The sequence below is a fragment of the Pimephales promelas genome, chromosome 7 (genome assembly GCF_988280905.1).
Source record: "Pimephales promelas chromosome 7, fPimPro1.hap1.1, whole genome shotgun sequence".
NCBI lineage: Eukaryota > Metazoa > Chordata > Actinopteri > Cypriniformes > Leuciscidae > Pimephales > Pimephales promelas.
In genome coordinates, this window is record NC_142775.1 from 11,775,237 (window position 1) to 11,794,818 (window position 19,582).

Genomic DNA, 19,582 nt, shown 5'->3' on the forward strand with positions numbered 1-19,582 from the left:
TTTGCGCTTCTGCAAGAACCAATGAAGTTCATTGTTGTGTTACGCAGCACGTTTGCGCTTCTGCAAGAACCAATGAGGTTCATTATTGTGTTACACAGCACGTTTGCACTTCTTCAAGAACCAATGAGGTCCATTATTGTGTTACGCAGCACGTTTGAGCTTCTGCAAGAACCAATGAGGTTCATTATTGTGTTACGCAGAACGTTTGAGCTTCTGCAAGAACCAATGAGGTTCATTATTGTGTTACGCAGCACGTTTGAGCTTCTGCAAGAACCAATGAGGTTCATTATTGTGTTACGCAGCACGTTTGAGCTTCTGCAAGAACCAATGAGGTTCATTATTGTGTTACGCAGCACGTTTGCGCTTCTGCAATAACCAATGAGGTTCATTATTGTGTTACGCAGCACGTTTGAGCTTCTGCAAGAACCAATGAGGTTCATTATTGTGTTACGCAGCACGTTTGAGCTTCTGCAAGAACCAATGAGGTTCATTATTGTGTTACGCAGCACGTTTGCGCTTCTGCAATAACCAATGCGGTTCATTATTGTGTTACGCAGCACGTTTGAGCTTCTGCAAGTACCAATGAGGTTCATTATTGTGTTACGCAGCACGTTTGAGCTTCTGCAAGAACCAATGAGGTTCATTATTGTGTTACGCAGCACGTTTGAGCTTCTGCAAGAACCAATGAGGTTCATTATTGTGTTACGCAGCACGTTTGCGCTTCTGCAAGAACCAATGAGGTTCATTATTGTGTTGCGCAGCACGTTTGAGCATCTGCAAGAACCAATGAGGTTCATTATTGTGTTACGCAGCACGTTTGAGCTTCTGCAAGAACCAATGAGGTTCATTATTGTGTTACGCAGCACGTTTGAGCTTCTGCAAGAACCAATGAGGTTCATTATTGTGTTACGCAGCACGTTTGAGCTTCTGCAAGAACCAATAAGGTTCATTATTGTGTTAAGCAGCACGTTTGAGCTTCTGCAAAAACCAATGAGGTTCATTATTGTGTTACGCAGCACGTTTGCGCTTCTGCAAGAACCATTGAGGTTCATTATTGTGTTACGCAGCACGTTTGAGCTTCTGCAAGAACCATTGAGGTTCATTATTGTGTTACGCAGCACGTTTGAGCTTCTGCAAGAACCAATGAGGTTCATTATTGTGTTACGCAGCACGTTTGAGCTTCTGCAAGAACCAATGAGGTTCATTATTGTGTTAAGCAGCACGTTTGAGGTTCTGCAAGAACCAATGAGGTTCATTATTGTGTTACGCAGCACGTTTGAGCTTCTGCAAGAACCAATGAGGTTCATTATTGTGTTACGCAGAACGTTTGAGCTTCTGCAAGAACCAATGAGGTTCATTATTGCGTTACGCAGCACGTTTGAGCTTCTGCAAGAACCAATGAGGTTCATTATTGCGTTACGCAGCACGTTTGAGCTTCTGCAAGAACCAATGAGGTTCATTATTGTGTTACGCAGCACGTTTGAGCTTCTGCAAGAACCAATGAGGTTCATTATTGCGTTACGCAGCACGTTTGAGCTTCTGCAAGAACCAATGAGGTTCATTATTGTGTTACGCAGCACGTTTGAGCTTCTGCAAGAACCAATGAGGTTCATTATTGTGTTACGCAGCACGTTTGAGCTTCTGCAAGAACCAATGAGGTTCATTATTGTGTTACGCAGAACGTTTGAGCTTCTGCACGAACCAATGAGGTTCATTATTGTGTTACGCAGCACGTTTGCGCTTCTGCAAGAACCAATGAGGTTTATTATTGTGTTACGCAGCACGTTTGCGCTTCTGCAAGAACCAATGAAGTTCATTGTTGTGTTACGCAGCACGTTTGAGCTTCTGCAAGAACCAATGAGGTTCATTATTGTGTTACACAGCACGTTTGCACTTCTTCAAGAACCAATGAGGTCCATTATTGTGTTACGCAGCACGTTTGAGCTTCTGCAAGAACCAATGAGGTTCATTATTGTGTTACACAGCACGTTTGCACTTCTTCAAGAACCAATGAGGTCCATTATTGTGTTACGCAGCACGTTTGAGCTTCTGCAAGAACCAATGAGGTTCATTATTGTGTTACGCAGAACGTTTGAGCTTCTGCAAGAACCAATGAGGTTCATTATTGTGTTACGCAGCACGTTTGAGCTTCTGCAAGAACCAATGAGGTTCATTATTGTGTTACGCAGCACGTTTGAGCTTCTGCAAGAACCAATGAGGTTCATTATTGTGTTACGCAGCACGTTTGCGCTTCTGCAATAACCAATGCGGTTCATTATTGTGTTACGCAGCACGTTTGAGCTTCTGCAAGAACCAATGAGGTTCATTATTGTGTTACGCAGCACGTTTGCGCTTCTGCAAGAACCAATGAGGTTCATTATTGTGTTAAGCAGCATGTTTGAGCTTCTGCAAGAACCAATGAGGTTCATTATTGTGTTACGCAGCACGTTTGAGCTTCTGCAAGAACCAATGAGGTTCATTATTGTGTTAAGCAGCACGTTTGAGCTTCTGCAAGAACCAATGAGGTTCAATATTGTGTTACGCAGCATGTTTGAGCTTCTGCAAGAACCAATGAGGTTCATTATTGTGTTACGCAGCACGTTTGAGCTTCTGCAAGAACCAATGAGGTTCATTATTGTGTTAAGCAGCACGTTTGAGGTTCTGCAAGAACCAATGAGGTTCATTATTGTGTTACGCAGCACGTTTGAGCTTCTGCAAGAACCAATGAGGTTCATTATTGTGTTACGCAGCACGTTTGAGCATCTGCTAGAACCAATGAGGTTCATTATTGTGTTACGCAGCACGTTTGAGCTTCTGCAAGAACCAATGAGGTTCATTATTGTGTTACGCAGCACGTTTGAGCTTCTGCAAGAACCAATGAGGTTTATTATTGTGTTACGCAGAACGTTTGAGCTTCTGCAAGAACCAATGAGGTTCATTATTGTGTTACGCAGCACGTTTGAGCTTCTGTAAGAACCAATGAGGTTCATTATTGTGTTACGCAGCACGTTTGATCTTCTGCAAGAACCAATGAGTTTCATTATTGTGTTGCGCAGCACGTTTGCGCTTCTGCAATAACCAATGCGGTTCATTATTGTGTTACGCAGCACGTTTGAGCTTCTGCAAGAACCAATGAGGTTCATTATTGTGTTACGCAGCACGTTTGAGCTTCTGCAAGAACCAATGAGGTCCATTGTTGTGTTACGCAGCACGTTTGAGCTTCTGCAAGTACCAATGAGGTTCATTATTGTGTTACGCAGCACGTTTGAGCTTCTGCAAGAACCAATGAGGTTCATTATTGTGTTACGCAGCACGTTTGAGCTTCTGCAAGAACCAATTAGGTTCATTATTGTGTTACGCAGCACGTTTGAGCTTCTGCAAGAACCAATGAGGTTCGTTATTGTGTTACGCAGCACGTTTGAGCATCTGCAAGAACCAATGAGGTTCATTATTGTGTTACGCAGCACGTGTGAGCTTCTGCAAGAACCAATGAGGTCCATTATTGTGGTACGCAGCACGTTTGCGCTTCAGCAAGAAACAATGAGGTTCATTATTGTGTTACGCAGCACGTTTGAGCTTCTGCAAGAACCAATGCGGTTCATTATTGTGTTACGCAGCAAGTTTGAGCATCTGCAAGAACCAATGAGGTTCATTATTGTGTTACTCAGCACGTTTGCGCTTCAGCAAGAACCAATGAGGTTCATTATTGTGTTACGCAGCACGTTTGCGCTTCTGCAGGAACCAATGAGGTCCATTATTGTGTTACGCAGCACGTTTGAGCTTCTGCAAGAACCAATGAGGTTCATTATTGTGTTACGCAGCACGTTTGCGCTTCTGCAATAACCAATGCGGTTCATTATTGTGTTACGCAGCACGTTTGAGCTTCTGCAAGTACCAATGAGGTTCATTATTGTGTTACGCAGCACGTTTGAGCTTCTGCAAGAACCAATGAGGTCCATTATTGTGTTACGCAGAACGTTTGAGCTTCTGCCAGAACCAATGAGGTCCATTATTGTGTTACGCAGCACGTTTGAGCTTCTGCAAGAACCAATGAGGTTCATTATTGTGTTACGCAGCACGTTTGCGCTTCTGCAATAACCAATGCGGTTCATTATTGTGTTACGCAGCACGTTTGAGCTTTTGCAAGTACCAATGAGGTTCATTATTGTGTTACGCAGCACGTTTGAGCTTCTGCAAGAACCAATGAGGTTCATTATTGTGTCACGCAGAACGTTTGAGCTTCTGCAAGAACCAATGAGGTTCATTATTGTGTTACGCAGCACGTTTGAGCTTCTGCAAGAACCAATGAGGTTCATTATTGTGTTACGCAGCACGTTTGAGCTTCTGCAAGAACCATTGAGGTTCATTATTGTGTTACGCAGCACGTTTGAGCTTCTGCAAGAACCATTGAGGTTCATTATTGTGTTACGCAGCACGTTTGAGCTTCTGCAAGAACCAATGAGGTTCATTATTGTGTTAAGCAGCACGTTTGAGCTTCTGCAAGAACCAATGAGGTTCATTATTGTGTTACGCAGCACGTTTGAGCTTCTGCAAGAACCAATGAGGTTCATTATTGTGTTACGCAGCACGTTTGAGCTTCTGCAAGAACCAATGAGGTTCATTATTGTGTTACGCAGAACGTTTGAGCTTCTGCAAGAACCAATGAGGTTCATTATTGTGTTACGCAGCACGTTTGAGCTTCTGCAAGAACCAATGAGGTTCATTATTGTGTTACGCAGCACGTTTGAGCTTCTGCAAGAACCATTGAGGTTCATTATTGTGTTACGCAGCACGTTTGAGCTTCTGCAAGAACCAATGAGGTTCATTATTGTGTTACGCAGCACGTTTGAGCTTCTGCAAGAACCAATGAGGTTCATTATTGTGTTACGCAGCACGTTTGAGCTTCTGCAAGAACCAATGAGGTTCATTATTGTGTTACGCAGCACGTTTGAGCTTCTTCAAGGACCAATGAGGTTCATTATTGTGTTACGCAGAACGTTTGAGCTTCTGCAAGAACCAATGAGGTTCATTATTGTGTTACGCAGCACGTTTGCGCTTCTGCAAGAACCAATGAGGTTCATTATTGTGTTACGCAGCACGTTTGCGCTTCTGCAAGAACCAATGAAGTTCATTGTTGTGTTACGCAGCACGTTTGCGCTTCTGCAAGAACCAATGAAGTTCATTGTTGTGTTACGCAGCACGTTTGCGCTTCTGCAAGAACCAATGAGGTTCATTATTGTGTTACACAGCACGTTTGCACTTCTTCAAGAACCAATGAGGTCCATTATTGTGTTACGCAGCACGTTTGCGCTTCTGCAAGAACCAATGAGGTTCATTATTGTGTTACGCAGCACGTTTGAGCTTCTGCAAGAACCAATGAGGTTCATTATTGCGTTACGCAGCACGTTTGAGCTTCTGCAAGAACCATTGAGGTTCATTATTGTGTTACGCAGCACGTTTGAGCTTCTGCAAGAACCATTGAGGTTCATTATTGTGTTACGCAGCACGTTTGAGCTTCTGCAAGAACCAATGAGGTTCATTATTGTGTTACGCAGCACGTTTGAGCTTCTGCAAGTACCAATGAGGTTCATTATTGTGTTACGCAGCACGTTTGAGCTTCTGCCAGAACCAATGAGGTCCATTATTGTGTTACGCAGCACGTTTGAGCTTCTGCAAGAACCAATGAGGTTCATTATTGTGTTACGCAGCACGTTTGAGCTTCTGCAAGAACCAATGAGGTTCATTATTGTGTTACGCAGCACGTTTGAGCTTCTGCAAGAACCAATGAGGTTCATTATTGTGTTACGCAGCACGTTTGAGCTTCTGCAAGAACCATTGAGGTTCATTATTGTGTTACGCAACACGTTTGAGCTTCTGCAAGAACCAATGAGGTTCATTATTGTGTTAAGCAGCACGTTTGAGCTTCTGCAAGAACCAATGAGGTTCATTATTGTGTTACGCAGCACGTTTGAGCTTCTGCAAGAACCAATGAGGTTCATTATTGTGTTACGCAGCACGTTTGAGCTTCTGCAAGAACCAATGAGGTTCATTATTGTGTTACGCAGCACGTTTGAGCTTCTGCAAGAACCATTGAGGTTCATTATTGTGTTACGCAGCACGTTTGCGCTTCTGCAAGAACCATTGAGGTTCATTATTGTGTTACGCAGCACGTTTGAGCTTCTGCAAGAACCAATGAGGTTCATTATTGTGTTAAGCAGCACGTTTGAGCTTCTGCAAGAACCAATGAGGTTCATTATTGTGTTACGCAGCACGTTTGAGCTTCTGCAAGAACCAATGAGGTTCATTATTGTGTTACGCAGCACGTTTGAGCTTCTGCAAGAACCAATGAGGTTCATTATTGTGTTACGCAGAACGTTTGAGCTTCTGCAAGAACCAATGAGGTTCATTATTGTGTTACGCAGCACGTTTGAGCTTCTGCAAGAACCAATGAGGTTCATTATTGTGTTACGCAGCACGTTTGAGCTTCTGCAAGAACCAATGAGGTTCATTATTGTGTTACGCAGCACGTTTGAGCTTCTGCAAGAACCAATGAGGTTCATTATTGTGTTACGCAGAACGTTTGAGCTTCTGCAAGAACCAATGAGGTTCATTATTGTGTTACGCAGCACGTTTGAGCTTCTGCAAGAACCAATGAGGTTCATTATTGTGTTACGCAGCACGTTTGAGCTTCTGCAAGAACCAATGAGGTCCATTATTGTGTTACGCAGCACGTTTGAGCTTCTGCAAGTACCAATGAGGTCCATTGTTGTGTTACGCAGCACGTTTGAGCTTCTGCAAGTACCAATGAGGTCCATTGTTGTGTTACGCAGCACGTTTGAGCTTCTGCAAGTACCAATGAGGTTCATTATTGTGTTACGCAGCACTTTTGAGCTTCTGCAAGAACCAATGAGGTTCATTATTGTGTTACGCAGCACGTTTGAGCTTCTGCAAGAACCAATGAGGTTCATTATTGTGTTACGCAGAACGTTTGAGCTTCTGCAAGAACCAATGAGGTTCATTATTGCGTTACGCAGCACGTTTGAGCTTCTGCAAGAACCAATGAGGTTCATTATTGTGTTACGCAGCACGTTTGAGCTTCTGCAAGAACCAATGAGGTTCATTATTGTGTTACGCAGCACGTTTGCGCTTCTGCAATAACCAATGCGGTTCATTATTGTGTTACGCAGCACGTTTGAGCTTCTGCAAGTACCAATGAGGTTCATTATTGTGTTACGCAGCACGTTTGAGCTTCTGCAAGAACCAATGAGGTTCATTATTGTGTTACGCAGCACGTTTGAGCTTCTGCAAGAACCAATGAGGTTCATTATTGTGTTACGCAGCACGTTTGCGCTTCTGCAAGAACCAATGAGGTTCATTATTGTGTTGCGCAGCACGTTTGAGCATCTGCAAGAACCAATGAGGTTCATTATTGTGTTACGCAGCACGTTTGAGCTTCTGCAAGAACCAATGAGGTTCATTATTGTGTTACGCAGCACGTTTGAGCTTCTGCAAGAACCAATGAGGTTCATTATTGTGTTACGCAGCACGTTTGAGCTTCTGCAAGAACCAATAAGGTTCATTATTGTGTTAAGCAGCACGTTTGAGCTTCTGCAAAAACCAATGAGGTTCATTATTGTGTTACGCAGCACGTTTGCGCTTCTGCAAGAACCATTGAGGTTCATTATTGTGTTACGCAGCACGTTTGAGCTTCTGCAAGAACCATTGAGGTTCATTATTGTGTTACGCAGCACGTTTGAGCTTCTGCAAGAACCATTGAGGTTCATTATTGTGTTACGCAGCACGTTTGAGCTTCTGCAAGAACCAATGAGGTTCATTATTGTGTTACGCAGCACGTTTGAGCTTCTGCAAGAACCAATGAGGTTCATTATTGTGTTAAGCAGCACGTTTGAGGTTCTGCAAGAACCAATGAGGTTCATTATTGTGTTACGCAGCACGTTTGAGCTTCTGCAAGAACCAATGAGGTTCATTATTGTGTTACGCAGAACGTTTGAGCTTCTGCAAGAACCAATGAGGTTCATTATTGCGTTACGCAGCACGTTTGAGCTTCTGCAAGAACCAATGAGGTTCATTATTGCGTTACGCAGCACGTTTGAGCTTCTGCAAGAACCAATGAGGTTCATTATTGTGTTACGCAGCACGTTTGAGCTTCTGCAAGAACCAATGAGGTTCATTATTGTGTTACGCAGCACGTTTGAGCTTCTGCAAGAACCAATGAGGTTCATTATTGTGTTACGCAGAACGTTTGAGCTTCTGCAAGAACCAATGAGGTTCATTATTGTGTTACGCAGCACGTTTGCGCTTCTGCAAGAACCAATGAGGTTTATTATTGTGTTACGCAGCACGTTTGCGCTTCTGCAAGAACCAATGAAGTTCATTGTTGTGTTACGCAGCACGTTTGCGCTTCTGCAAGAACCAATGAGGTTCATTATTGTGTTACACAGCACGTTTGCACTTCTTCAAGAACCAATGAGGTCCATTATTGTGTTACGCAGCACGTTTGAGCTTCTGCAAGAACCAATGAGGTTCATTATTGTGTTACGCAGAACGTTTGAGCTTCTGCAAGAACCAATGAGGTTCATTATTGTGTTACGCAGCACGTTTGAGCTTCTGCAAGAACCAATGAGGTTCATTATTGTGTTACGCAGCACGTTTGAGCTTCTGCAAGAACCAATGAGGTTCATTATTGTGTTACGCAGCACGTTTGCGCTTCTGCAATAACCAATGCGGTTCATTATTGTGTTACGCAGAACGTTTGAGCTTCTGCAAGAACCAATGAGGTTCATTATTGTGTTACGCAGCACGTTTGAGCTTCTGCAAGAACCAATGAGGTTCATTATTGTGTTACGCAGCACGTTTGAGCTTCTGCAAGAACCAATGAGGTCCATTATTGTGTTACGCAGCACGTTTGAGCTTCTGCAAGTACCAATGAGGTCCATTGTTGTGTTACGCAGCACGTTTGAGCTTCTGCAAGTACCAATGAGGTCCATTGTTGTGTTACGCAGCACGTTTGAGCTTCTGCAAGTACCAATGAGGTTCATTATTGTGTTACGCAGCACTTTTGAGCTTCTGCAAGAACCAATGAGGTTCATTATTGTGTTACGCAGCACGTTTGAGCTTCTGCAAGAACCAATGAGGTTCATTATTGTGTTACGCAGAACGTTTGAGCTTCTGCAAGAACCAATGAGGTTCATTATTGCGTTACGCAGCACGTTTGAGCTTCTGCAAGAACCAATGAGGTTCATTATTGTGTTACGCAGCACGTTTGAGCTTCTGCAAGAACCAATGAGGTTCATTATTGTGTTACGCAGCACGTTTGCGCTTCTGCAATAACCAATGCGGTTCATTATTGTGTTACGCAGCACGTTTGAGCTTCTGCAAGTACCAATGAGGTTCATTATTGTGTTACGCAGCACGTTTGAGCTTCTGCAAGAACCAATGAGGTTCATTATTGTGTTACGCAGCACGTTTGAGCTTCTGCAAGAACCAATGAGGTTCATTATTGTGTTACGCAGCACGTTTGCGCTTCTGCAAGAACCAATGAGGTTCATTATTGTGTTGCGCAGCACGTTTGAGCATCTGCAAGAACCAATGAGGTTCATTATTGTGTTACGCAGCACGTTTGAGCTTCTGCAAGAACCAATGAGGTTCATTATTGTGTTACGCAGCACGTTTGAGCTTCTGCAAGAACCAATGAGGTTCATTATTGTGTTACGCAGCACGTTTGAGCTTCTGCAAGAACCAATAAGGTTCATTATTGTGTTAAGCAGCACGTTTGAGCTTCTGCAAAAACCAATGAGGTTCATTATTGTGTTACGCAGCACGTTTGCGCTTCTGCAAGAACCATTGAGGTTCATTATTGTGTTACGCAGCACGTTTGAGCTTCTGCAAGAACCATTGAGGTTCATTATTGTGTTACGCAGCACGTTTGAGCTTCTGCAAGAACCATTGAGGTTCATTATTGTGTTACGCAGCACGTTTGAGCTTCTGCAAGAACCAATGAGGTTCATTATTGTGTTACGCAGCACGTTTGAGCTTCTGCAAGAACCAATGAGGTTCATTATTGTGTTAAGCAGCACGTTTGAGGTTCTGCAAGAACCAATGAGGTTCATTATTGTGTTACGCAGCACGTTTGAGCTTCTGCAAGAACCAATGAGGTTCATTATTGTGTTACGCAGAACGTTTGAGCTTCTGCAAGAACCAATGAGGTTCATTATTGCGTTACGCAGCACGTTTGAGCTTCTGCAAGAACCAATGAGGTTCATTATTGCGTTACGCAGCACGTTTGAGCTTCTGCAAGAACCAATGAGGTTCATTATTGTGTTACGCAGCACGTTTGAGCTTCTGCAAGAACCAATGAGGTTCATTATTGTGTTACGCAGCACGTTTGAGCTTCTGCAAGAACCAATGAGGTTCATTATTGTGTTACGCAGAACGTTTGAGCTTCTGCAAGAACCAATGAGGTTCATTATTGTGTTACGCAGCACGTTTGCGCTTCTGCAAGAACCAATGAGGTTTATTATTGTGTTACGCAGCACGTTTGCGCTTCTGCAAGAACCAATGAAGTTCATTGTTGTGTTACGCAGCACGTTTGCGCTTCTGCAAGAACCAATGAGGTTCATTATTGTGTTACACAGCACGTTTGCACTTCTTCAAGAACCAATGAGGTCCATTATTGTGTTACGCAGCACGTTTGAGCTTCTGCAAGAACCAATGAGGTTCATTATTGTGTTACGCAGAACGTTTGAGCTTCTGCAAGAACCAATGAGGTTCATTATTGTGTTACGCAGCACGTTTGAGCTTCTGCAAGAACCAATGAGGTTCATTATTGTGTTACGCAGCACGTTTGAGCTTCTGCAAGAACCAATGAGGTTCATTATTGTGTTACGCAGCACGTTTGCGCTTCTGCAATAACCAATGCGGTTCATTATTGTGTTACGCAGCACGTTTGAGCTTCTGCAAGAACCAATGAGGTTCATTATTGTGTTACGCAGCACGTTTGCGCTTCTGCAAGAACCAATGAGGTTCATTATTGTGTTACGCAGCACGTTTGAGCTTCTGCAAGAACCAATGAGGTTCATTATTGTGTTACGCAGAACGTTTGAGCTTCTGCAAGAACCAATGAGGTTCATTATTGTGTTACGCAGCACGTTTGAGCTTCTGCAAGAACCAATGAGGTTCATTATTGTGTTACGCAGCACGTTTGAGCTTCTGCAAGAACCAATGAGGTTCATTATTGTGTTACGCAGAACGTTTTAGCTTCTGCAAGAACCAATGAGGTTCATTATTGTGTTACGCAGCACGTTTGAGCTTCTGCAAGAACCAATGAGGTTCATTATTGTGTTACGCAGCACGTTTGAGCTTCTGCAAGAACCAATGAGGTTCATTATTGTGTTACGCAGAACGTTTGAGCTTCTGCAAGAACCAATGAGGTTCATTATTGTGTTACGCAGCACGTTTGAGCTTCTGCAAGAACCAATGAGGTTCATTATTGTGTTACGCAGCACGTTTGAGCTTCTGCAAGAACCATTGAGGTTCATTATTGTGTTACGCAGCACGTTTGAGCTTCTGCAAGAACCAATGAGGTTCATTATTGTGTTACGCAGCACGTTTGAGCTTCTGCAAGAACCAATGAGGTTCATTATTGTGTTACGCAGCACGTTTGAGCTTCTGCAAGAACCAATGAGGTTCATTATTGTGTTACGCAGAACGTTTGAGCTTCTGCAAGAACCAATGAGGTTCATTATTGTGTTACGCAGCACGTTTGCGCTTCTGCAAGAACCAATGAGGTTCATTATTGTGTTACGCAGCACGTTTGCGCTTCTGCAAGAACCAATGAAGTTCATTGTTGTGTTACGCAGCACGTTTGCGCTTCTGCAAGAACCAATGAGGTTCATTATTGTGTTACACAGCACGTTTGCACTTCTTCAAGAACCAATGAGGTCCATTATTGTGTTACGCAGCACGTTTGCGCTTCTGCAAGAACCAATGAGGTTCATTATTGTGTTACGCAGCACGTTTGAGCTTCTGCAAGAACCAATGAGGTTCATTACTGTGTTACGCAGCACGTTTGAGCTTCTGCAAGAACCAATGAGGTTCATTATTGTGTTACGCATCACGTTTGAGCTTCTGTAAGAACCAATGAGGTTCATTATTGTGTTACGCAGCACGTTTGAGCTTCTGCAAGAACCAATGAGGTTCATTATTGTGTTACGCAGCACGTTTGCGCTTCTGCAAGAACCAATGAGGTTCATTATTGTGTTACGCAGCACGTTTGCGCTTCTGCAATAACCAATGCGGTTCATTATTGTGTTACGCAGCACGTTTGAGCTTCTGCAAGTACCAATGAGGTTCATTATTGTGTTACGCAGAACGTTTGAGCTTCTGCAAGAACCAATGAGGTTCATTATTGCGTTACGCAGCACGTTTGAGCTTCTGCAAGAACCAATGAGGTTCATTATTGTGTTACGCAGCACGTTTGAGCTTCTGCAAGAACCAATGAGGTTCATTATTGCGTTACGCAGCATGTTTGAGCATCTGCAAGAACCAATGAGGTTCATTATTGTGTTACGCAGCACGTTTGAGCTTCTGCAAGAACCAATGAGGTTCATTATTGTGTTACGCAGCACGTTTGAGCTTCTGCAAGAACCAATGAGGTTCATTATTGTGTTACGCAGAACGTTTGAGCTTCTGCAAGAACCAATGAGGTTCATTATTGTGTTACGCAGCACGTTTGAGCTTCTGCAAGAACCAATGAGGTTCATTATTGTGTTACGCAGCACGTTTGAGCTTCTGCAAGAACCATTGAGGTTCATTATTGTGTTACGCAGCACGTTTGAGCTTCTGCAAGAACCAATGAGGTTCATTATTGTGTTACGCAGCACGTTTGAGCTTCTGCAAGAACCAATGAGGTTCATTATTGTGTTACGCAGCACGTTTGCGCTTCTGCAAGAACCAATGAGGTTCATTATTGTGTTACGCAGCACATTTGAGCTTCTGCAAGAACCAATGAGGTTCATTATTGTGTTACGCAGAACGTTTGAGCTTCTGCAAGAACCAATGAGGTTCATTATTGTGTTACGCAGCACGTTTGAGCTTCTGCAAGAACCAATGAGGTTCATTATTGTGTTACGCAGCACGTTTGAGCTTCTGCAATAACCAATGAGGTTCATTATTGTGTTACGCAGCACGTTTGAGCTTCTGCAAGAACCAATGAGGTTCATTATTGTGTTACGCAGCACGTTTGAGCTTCTGCAAGAACCAATGAGGTTCATTATTGTGTTACGCAGCACGTTTGCGCTTCTGCAATAACCAATGCGGTTCATTATTGTGTTACGCAGCACGTTTGAGCTTCTGCAAGTACCAATGAGGTTCATTATTGTGTTACGCAGCACGTTTGAGCTTCTGCAAGAACCAATGAGGTTCATTATTGTGTTACGCAGCACGTTTGAGCTTCTGCAAGAACCAATGAGGTTCATTATTGTGTTACGCAGCACGTTTGCGCTTCTGCAAGAACCAATGAGGTTCATTATTGTGTTGCGCAGCACGTTTGAGCATCTGCAAGAACCAATGAGGTTCATTATTGTGTTACGCAGCACGTTTGAGCTTCTGCAAGAACCAATGAGGTTCATTATTGTGTTACGCAGCACGTTTGAGCTTCTGCAAGAACCAATGAGGTTCATTATTGTGTTACGCAGCACGTTTGAGCTTCTGCAAGAACCAATAAGGTTCATTATTGTGTTAAGCAGCACGTTTGAGCTTCTGCAAAAACCAATGAGGTTCATTATTGTGTTACGCAGCACGTTTGCGCTTCTGCAAGAACCATTGAGGTTCATTATTGTGTTACGCAGCACGTTTGAGCTTCTGCAAGAACCATTGAGGTTCATTATTGTGTTACGCAGCACGTTTGAGCTTCTGCAAGAACCAATGAGGTTCATTATTGTGTTACGCAGCACGTTTGAGCTTCTGCAAGAACCAATGAGGTTCATTATTGTGTTAAGCAGCACGTTTGAGGTTCTGCAAGAACCAATGAGGTTCATTATTGTGTTACGCAGCACGTTTGAGCTTCTGCAAGAACCAATGAGGTTCATTATTGTGTTACGCAGAACGTTTGAGCTTCTGCAAGAACCAATGAGGTTCATTATTGCGTTACGCAGCACGTTTGAGCTTCTGCAAGAACCAATGAGGTTCACTATTGCGTTACGCAGAACGTTTGAGCTTCTGCACGAACCAATGAGGTTCATTATTGTGTTACGCAGCACGTTTGCGCTTCTGCAAGAACCAATGAGGTTTATTATTGTGTTACGCAGCACGTTTGCGCTTCTGCAAGAACCAATGAAGTTCATTGTTGTGTTACGCAGCACGTTTGAGCTTCTGCAAGAACCAATGAGGTTCATTATTGTGTTACACAGCACGTTTGCACTTCTTCAAGAACCAATGAGGTCCATTATTGTGTTACGCAGCACGTTTGAGCTTCTGCAAGAACCAATGAGGTTCATTATTGTGTTACACAGCACGTTTGCACTTCTTCAAGAACCAATGAGGTCCATTATTGTGTTACGCAGCACGTTTGAGCTTCTGCAAGAACCAATGAGGTTCATTATTGTGTTACGCAGAACGTTTGAGCTTCTGCAAGAACCAATGAGGTTCATTATTGTGTTACGCAGCACGTTTGAGCTTCTGCAAGAACCAATGAGGTTCATTATTGTGTTACGCAGCACGTTTGAGCTTCTGCAAGAACCAATGAGGTTCATTATTGTGTTACGCAGCACGTTTGCGCTTCTGCAATAACCAATGAGGTTCATTATTGTGTTACGCAGCACGTTTGAGCTTCTGCAAGAACCAATGAGGTTCATTATTGTGTTACGCAGAACGTTTGAGCTTCTGCAAGAACCAATGAGGTTCATTATTGTGTTACGCAGAACGTTTGAGCTTCTGCAAGAACCAATGAGGTTCATTATTGTGTTACGCAGCACGTTTGAGCTTCTGCAAGAACCAATGCGGTTCATTATTGTGTTACGCAGCACGTTTGAGCTTCTGCAAGAACCAATGAGGTTCATTATTGTGTTACGCAGCACGTTTGCGCTTCTGCAAGAACCAATGAGGTTCATTATTGTGTTACGCAGCACGTTTGAGCTTCTGCAAGAACCAATGAGGTTCATTATTGTGTTACGCAGAACGTTTGAGCTTCTGCAAGAACCAATGAGGTTCATTATTGTGTTACGCAGCACGTTTGAGCTTCTGCAAGAACCAATGAGGTTCATTATTGTGTTACGCAGCACGTTTGAGCTTCTGCAAGAACCAATGAGGTTCATTATTGTGTTACGCAGAACGTTTGAGCTTCTGCAAGAACCAATGAGGTTCATTATTGTGTTACGCAGCACGTTTGAGCTTCTGCAAGAACCAATGAGGTTCATTATTGTGTTACGCAGCACGTTTGAGCTTCTGCAAGAACCAATGAGGTTCATTATTGTGTTACGCAGAACGTTTGAGCTTCTGCAAGAACCAATGAGGTTCATTATTGTGTTACGCAGCACGTTTGAGCTTCTGCAAGAACCAATGAGGTTCATTATTGTGTTACGCAGCACGTTTGAGCTTCTGCAAGAACCATTGAGGTTCATTATTGTGTTACGCAGCACGTTTGAGCTTCTGCAAGAACCAATGAGGTTCATTATTGTGTTACGCAGCACGTTTGAGCTTCTGCAAGAACCAATGAGGTTCATTATTGTGTTACGCAGCACGTTTGAGCTTCTGCAAGAACCAATGAGGTTCATTATTGTGTTACGCAGAACGTTTGAGCTTCTGCAAGAACCAATGAGGTTCATTATTGTGTTACGCAGCACGTTTGCGCTTCTGCAAGAACCAATGAGGTTCATTATTGTGTTACGCAGCACGTTTGCGCTTCTGCAAGAACCAATGAAGTTCATTGTTGTGTTACGCAGCACGTTTGCGCTTCTGCAAGAACCAATGAGGTTCATTATTGTGTTACACAGCACGTTTGCACTTCTTCAAGAACCAATGAGGTCCATTATTGTGTTACGCAGCACGTTTGCGCTTCTGCAAGAACCAATGAGGTTCATTATTGTGTTACGCAGCACGTTTGAGCTTCTGCAAGAACCAATGAGGTTCATTACTGTGTTACGCAGCACGTTTGAGCTTCTGCAAGAACCAATGAGGTTCATTATTGTGTTACGCATCACGTTTGAGCTTCTGTAAGAACCAATGAGGTTCATTATTGTGTTACGCAGCACGTTTGAGCTTCTGCAAGAACCAATGAGGTTCATTATTGTGTTACGCAGCACGTTTGCGCTTCTGCAAGAACCAATGAGGTTCATTATTGTGTTACGCAGCACGTTTGAGCTTCTGCAAGAACCAATGAGGTTCATTATTGTGTTACGCAGAACGTTTGAGCTTCTGCAAGAACCAATGAGGTTCATTATTGTGTTACGCAGCACGTTTGAGCTTCTGCAAGAACCATTGAGGTTCATTATTGTGTTACGCAGCACGTTTGAGCTTCTGCAAGAACCATTGAGGTTCATTATTGTGTTACGCAGCACGTTTGAGCTTCTGCAAGAACCAATGAGGTTCATTATTGTGTTACGCAGCACGTTTGAGCTTCTGCCAGAACCAATGAGGTCCATTATTGTGTTACGCAGCACGTTTGAGCTTCTGCAAGTACCAATGAGGTTCATTATTGTGTTACGCAGAACGTTTGAGCTTCTGCAAGAACCAATGAGGTTCATTATTGTGTTACGCAGAACGTTTGAGCTTCTGCAAGAACCAATGAGGTTCATTATTGTGTTACGCAGCACGTTTGAACTTCTGCAATAACCAATGAGGTTCATTATTGTGTTACGCAGCACGTTTGAGCTTCTGCAAGAACCAATGAGGTTCATTATTGTGTTACGCAGCACGTTTGAGCTTCTGCAAGAACCAATGAGGTTCATTATTGTGTTACTTAGCACGTTTGCGCTTCTGCAATAACCAATGCGGTTCATTATTGTGTTACGCAGCACGTTTGAGCTTCTGCAAGTACCAATGAGGTTCATTATTGTGTTACGCAGCACGTTTGAGCTTCTGCAAGAACCAATGAGGTTCATTATTGTGTTACGCAGCACGTTTGAGCTTCTGCAAGAACCAATGAGGTTCATTATTGTGTTACGCAGCACGTTTGAGCTTCTGCAAGAACCAATGAGGTTCATTATTGTGTTACGCAGCACGTTTGAGCTTCTGCAAGAACCAATGAGGTCCATTATTGTGTTACGCAGCACGTTTGAGCTTCTGCAAGAACTAATAAGGTTCATTATTGTGTTGCGCAGCACGTTTGAGCATCTGCAAGAACCAATGAGGTTCATTATTGTGTTACGCAGCACGTTTGAGCTTCTGCAAGAACCAATGAGGTTCATTATTGTGTTGCGCAGCACGTTTGAGCATCTGCAAGAACCAATGAGGTTCATTATTGTGTTACGCAGCACGTTTGAGCTTCTGCAAGAACCAATGAGGTTCATTATTGTGTTACGCAGCACGTTTGAGCTTCTGCAAGAACCAATGAGGTCCATTATTGTGTTACGCAGCACGTTTGAGCTTCTGCAAGAACTAATAAGGTTCATTATTGTGTTAAGCAGCACGTTTGAGCTTCTGCAAGAACCAATGAGGTTCATTATTGTGTTACGCAGCACGTTTGAGCTTCAGCAAGAACCAATGAGGTTCATTATTGTGTTACGCAGCACGTTTGAGCTTCTGCAAGAACCAATGAGGTTCATTATTGTGTTAAGCAGCACGTTTGAGGTTCTGCAAGAACCAATGAGGTTCATTATTGTGTTACGCAGCACGTTTGAGCTTCTGCAAGAACCAATGAGGTTCATTATTGTGTTACGCAGAACGTTTGAGCTTCTGCAAGAACCAATGAGGTTCATTATTGTGTTACACAGCACGTTTGCACTTCTTCAAGAACCAATGAGGTCCATTATTGTGTTACGCAGCACGTTTGCGCTTCTGCAAGAACCAATGAGGTTCATTATTGTGTTACGCAGCACGTTTGAGCTTCTGCAAGAACCAATGAGGTTCATTATTGTGTTACGCAGCACGTTTGAGCTTCTGAAAGAACCAATGAGGTTCATTATTGTGTTACGCAGCACGTTTGAGCTTCTGTAAGAACCAATGAGGTCCATTATTGTGTTACGCAGCACGTTTGCACTTCTGCAAGAACCAATGAGGTTCATTATTGTGTTACGCAGCACGTTTGAGCTTCTGAAAGAACCAATGAGGTTCATTATTGTGTTACGCAGCACGTTTGAGCTTCTGTAAGAACCAATGAGGTCCATTATTGTGTTACGCAGCACGTTTGCACTTCTGCAAGAACCAATGAGGTTCATTATTGTGTTACGCAGCACGTTTGAGCTTCTGTAAGAACCAATGAGGTCCATTATTGTGTTACGCAGCACGTTTGCACTTCTGCAAGAACCAATGAGGTTCATTATTGTGTTACGCAGCACGTTTGAGCTTCTGTTTCTGTTCGCTAATCAATGTTTATATGTAGCTGTCAATGGAGAGACAAAAAGCTCTTAGATTTCATCAAAAATGTCAAATGTGTTCCGAAGATGAATTTTTGGGTGAGCTATCCCTTAAATCTTACTACAAAATAAAAGTAAGAAATCATATTTTGCATTAAGAAAATAAAGCCAATTCTAAGACCATTAAGATAAACTGTGATATACAAGTTTTCATGTTAATTCTCATTACCAAAATGCAAAATAATGCTAAAAAATAATTACACATTTAAATGGTTAAATACATATACATCATGCTAGTATTTGGTGTGTGCTGAAATATAAAAATAAACTATTACAGTAACAGGAATACAACTGACCGTACAAGTAAATCATACATACAAACATTATGACAATAAGAAATTAGGGGGAAATGTGCTTAATAATTATTAAAATAATGTCAGAGTGTAGAAGATCTAAATAGTCCTAAAAAGGCGTTTGTCTTTTAATATATAATTTATCTATTGTGAAACATGACCTGGACATGTTTCTGTAATTTTCAACCAAAAATAATCTAGTTGTATAAAATAAAAATAAAACATGACAATAGCCAAGGAAGATGTGCCAAACTCCACATATTCAAGAATATGCCAACAAGCAGAAGCTAAGCAGCTGAATAAGCAATCTGTCAATACAAATGCCATATAACAATTATGCTAGCATTAAACAACAAACATACATATGTGCAATAAACAACATACATATGCAGCAACACTATCACTTGCACCCGGTTTGCTGCAGTCCTTGTTGGGCATCCACAGCTTTTTGCCAGTATTTCATGCAAAGCATCATGTAGAAATTCTGCTGAGAATTTCTATCCAGAATGTCCCATGTCCATTTGAGAGATTTTCATCTTTTTATTACCTGTTGGACCCGCAGAAGACTCCACAGAATACCGTATCCCATCATCAGCTGAGCCTGTTGTTCTTAGAGAGTAGTCAACAGAGTTTGAAGCTTTTCTAGAATCCTCATACGAACCCAAGGTTTGCTTGCTAACATAATCTGAGTCAAGAGGT

The 19,582-nt window shown here is 42.6% G+C and overlaps 2 protein-coding genes across 4 annotated transcripts in view; one reads left to right on the forward strand and one right to left on the reverse strand.

Annotated features, from left to right (window-relative positions):
• Positions 1-19,582, reverse strand: part of col18a1a (collagen type XVIII alpha 1 chain a) — a 151,335-nt gene that overhangs the window by 30,944 nt on the left and 100,809 nt on the right. The window lies entirely within an intron of this gene.
• LOC148978307 (uncharacterized) lies at positions 4,459-19,482 on the forward strand. Its single transcript, XM_089133538.1, has 4 exons — positions 4,459-4,871; positions 5,688-6,707; positions 14,970-15,962; positions 19,446-19,482. Exons 1-4 carry the CDS (start codon positions 4,459-4,461, stop codon positions 19,480-19,482), a joined length of 2,463 nt encoding a protein of 820 aa, XP_088989664.1.